The 3,095-nt window shown below is 37.8% G+C and overlaps 1 protein-coding gene across 2 annotated transcripts in view; it reads right to left on the bottom strand.

The window, feature by feature from the left end:
• Positions 1-1,070, bottom strand: part of rilpl1 (Rab interacting lysosomal protein-like 1) — a 64,004-nt gene extending 62,934 nt beyond the window's left edge. The window contains exon 1 of one of the 2 annotated variants that reach the window (XM_014022487.1): positions 490-1,070. In XM_014022487.1, coding sequence (XP_013877941.1) covers positions 490-777 — 288 coding nt within the window. In that variant the 5' untranslated portion in view covers positions 778-1,070. The remainder of the gene's footprint in view (positions 1-489) is intronic. The other variant, XM_014022486.1, reaches the window with a different exon arrangement.
• Between the last annotated feature and the right edge of the window lie 2,025 nt (positions 1,071-3,095).

Raw genomic sequence — 3,095 nt, 5'->3', positions numbered from 1 at the left:
ATAATTACATTGTCACATTATATATTAATAAATTATTTATTCATAGCCTATAGATATTTATTTCATTATGCTTTATTAAGTTATACCTTGAAAAAACAACTGATGTGATTAACGTATTACCATGGTAACGAGGCAGCGCGTGGTCACGCAAACATACGTCTTATGTAGACTAGAGTCTCGCAGCCTACGGCCCACGTCGGCTGCAGCCCATAAATTGAGACACAGCCCCAAGTTAATCAGTTGTAGAGGTTCATCCGATGATTAGTTTCTGATAACTTCATCAGAATTTGTCCAGAGTGGTTCAGCGGATATGTTGGTGACACACAAACACACGAGCCGTCGCTTTTAACTTCACCCATCGCCGAAAAGTGACGGCGAGGCCGTCACTTTTCGGCGATGGGTGAAGTTAAAAGCTCTGTGCCGCCATGATAAAGTGATAAAGTGTCACAGACTGGTTACAGAGTATTGTAGTCGTGTCAGGGTGATTACCTGTCTTTGCCTCCGCTCCTTCTCCAGCCGCTCTATCCGCTCCAACCGCAGCCGGTCCAGCTCCAGCCGCAGCTCCTCGGTGTCCGGGCTCATGCTGCTGCGGCTCACCATCACCTCCAGGACCTCCAGCACCCGCACCACCTTGGGCATCAGCCTGGACAGAGCGTCGCAGCCGTACTGGTCTATGATTCGCTCGAACTCCTGGCCGACCACCGCGGCGATGTCGTACACGTCCATCACCGTCAGGTCAGCTGCGTTCTTCTCCAGGGCCGACACCGAGTCCTCCATGACGGTGTGTTACGGCACTCCCGCTCCGTCCGCCACAGAAAACTCCTACTGCKCTTCCCCGTAGGAAGTCCTTCTTGTCAACAAGTTTCGCCCTGCCGCTTTAGCTTTACTATCGATCTTCAAACAAACAAGCTAGCATMAAATACGAAAATTACAGTTTATCTATAATTTAAAGTGAATTTCTGATTTGAAATATGTTTGTTCTGGAAATAAATCGGKGTCATCCCATGGCCGTGTAGCTGCTGACCGGTGACTGCTGTCCGCAATTTCAAAATAAAGCTCAGCATTTCCGGTAGGCGCATTTCAGAATAAAACACGCACAGGTTGCGTTAATGTGATTGTATTTATTTATACAGTTATTTATGCGCACGGGTGCCACACTGGTATGGCAGGCCGTTTTAACAWTTATTMAAAACCTACTCCTCTCTGTTATTCCATTTGTAGCTCACTAAAATAACATTCTTCCTAGTCAAAATTACATTCCTACTAGTCAGAACTGAAATTACAGAGATCTACAATTAAGTTTTTGCTASCAGAAACTTAATTTCAGGATGTCATAAAATAAAATTGAACCATTAAGAATTAAGTTTCAGATATCTATAAATCTTTACAAATTATAAGTCGCCATTTTAACATTTAATAGCTTGATATGTATTTCAGATACCTCAAATACATTTCTTCCTAGTCAAAATTAACATTCCAGACRTCTAAAACAACGTTCTTCCCATCTAAAATGTTCATTTTAGATAAGAAGATTATAATTCTTACTAGTACAAATGACGTCACTTTCCCCATTCATGTGTATTGGGCTTTTACTTCCAGATATCTAAAATAACATTCTTCCTATCTACAATAAACATTCTGGATGTCCATGAATGAATTATGATGAGGATAAACTCTAATTTCAGATCTCATTAGGATTTGCACGTAANGGGTCACAGTGGATGTTCCCAGACCAGAATCATATCTAATGTTAGCAGCTACAACAAAACACCGTTCATGCTTGATTCAGTTTGGGTGTGAATAAATTGTGTTTCCTGTCTTCATCCACCAGCTGTCCTCCTGCTCCTCCTCCTCCTCGTGTTTCTGATGATGAGGGTGGGGGTGAGAAGAACCAGACAACATAGATCCAGGTGGGTTCCAGACAAACCATGATCAGACCACCAGGTGTGGCTTTGAGATAAATGCAGAAGCGTTTAAACCACACGTAGAATTAAATTAGTTTACTCTTTTGTTAAAGAAATAAAACCTCACAAAGTTCACTGAAGTAACWTGAAACTGACGAAAATATTRTTTAAAAAATGACTAAAAGCCAGCGATTGWAAACACATCACTGCTTCTGAGTTTTGGTTCACCAGAATTTAAAACTAATTCATACAACCTATCAAACTGGCTTGATAAAATAAAAATACGTTCCTTCTGTTTAMCATGTTTATAATTACTGAAACACATAATTGAGTCTGAAATATCACTGAAGTATAATTAAAGGCTGATAATGCTGTGATGTAAGATCCACAGCATTCACTCTGTAAAATCCTGACGAGCAGGTGGAGAAAATAAAGTTAATAAAAAACGTTAAAGCTGCAGCCAGTGGTTTATTATGATCTSTTTATTATTCCTCTGTTTCTGTCAGGATTTTTAATTCACATCTCCTCCCACAGGTCTGAAAAAACAATCAGAAAAAAGTGACCCATGACTTTTATCAGTTCTAGTTTCCCTCAGCAAAAATACTTGATGTTCATTTTAATAAGTTTACTTGAGTATAAGTTTAAGTATATCGAGTATACTAGGCACTATGTACTTGTAGTGTACCAGAAAGTATACTTATTTAATACTTGGTTGTACTAAATGTGGACTTTTCTAGTTTATAAAAAGTATACTTTAAGTATACTGTTATAATTCGTTTTTAAGTTTAGAAATTTACCAAAACGAAGTACACTTTAAGTACATACTTAAAGTATATAAAAGTGTAAGTGTATTTTTATGTACACTGACATAAGTATACTAGCAGTTTACTAACAGGTATACTTCTAGGACTAAATTAGCCCAAAAATAAGTTTATGAAAGTTTACACAGAAGTATACTGAAAGTAATCTTCTAAGTATACTTTTAGTTTAACAAATAAAACAGTCTGTGTGAAAAATGAACTTTCTGTGTACTACTAAAGTTAATCTCCAAACATTTAAACATTAATATAGACTACTTAAATGTAAACATTTAGTATACTTTCAGTACAAGCCAAGTGTAGTGTAAGATAAACTTGGTTAATATCTCAGATAAGTACATAAAAAGTAAACTGGAAGTATACTCTTTTATTT

The sequence above is a fragment of the Austrofundulus limnaeus genome, unplaced genomic scaffold, assembly GCF_001266775.1.
Source record: "Austrofundulus limnaeus strain Quisiro unplaced genomic scaffold, Austrofundulus_limnaeus-1.0 Scaffold332, whole genome shotgun sequence".
Classification (NCBI taxonomy): domain Eukaryota; kingdom Metazoa; phylum Chordata; class Actinopteri; order Cyprinodontiformes; family Rivulidae; genus Austrofundulus; species Austrofundulus limnaeus.
The sequence above is the reverse complement of the archived record's forward strand: the minus strand, read 5'-3'. Positions and strand labels throughout refer to the sequence as shown.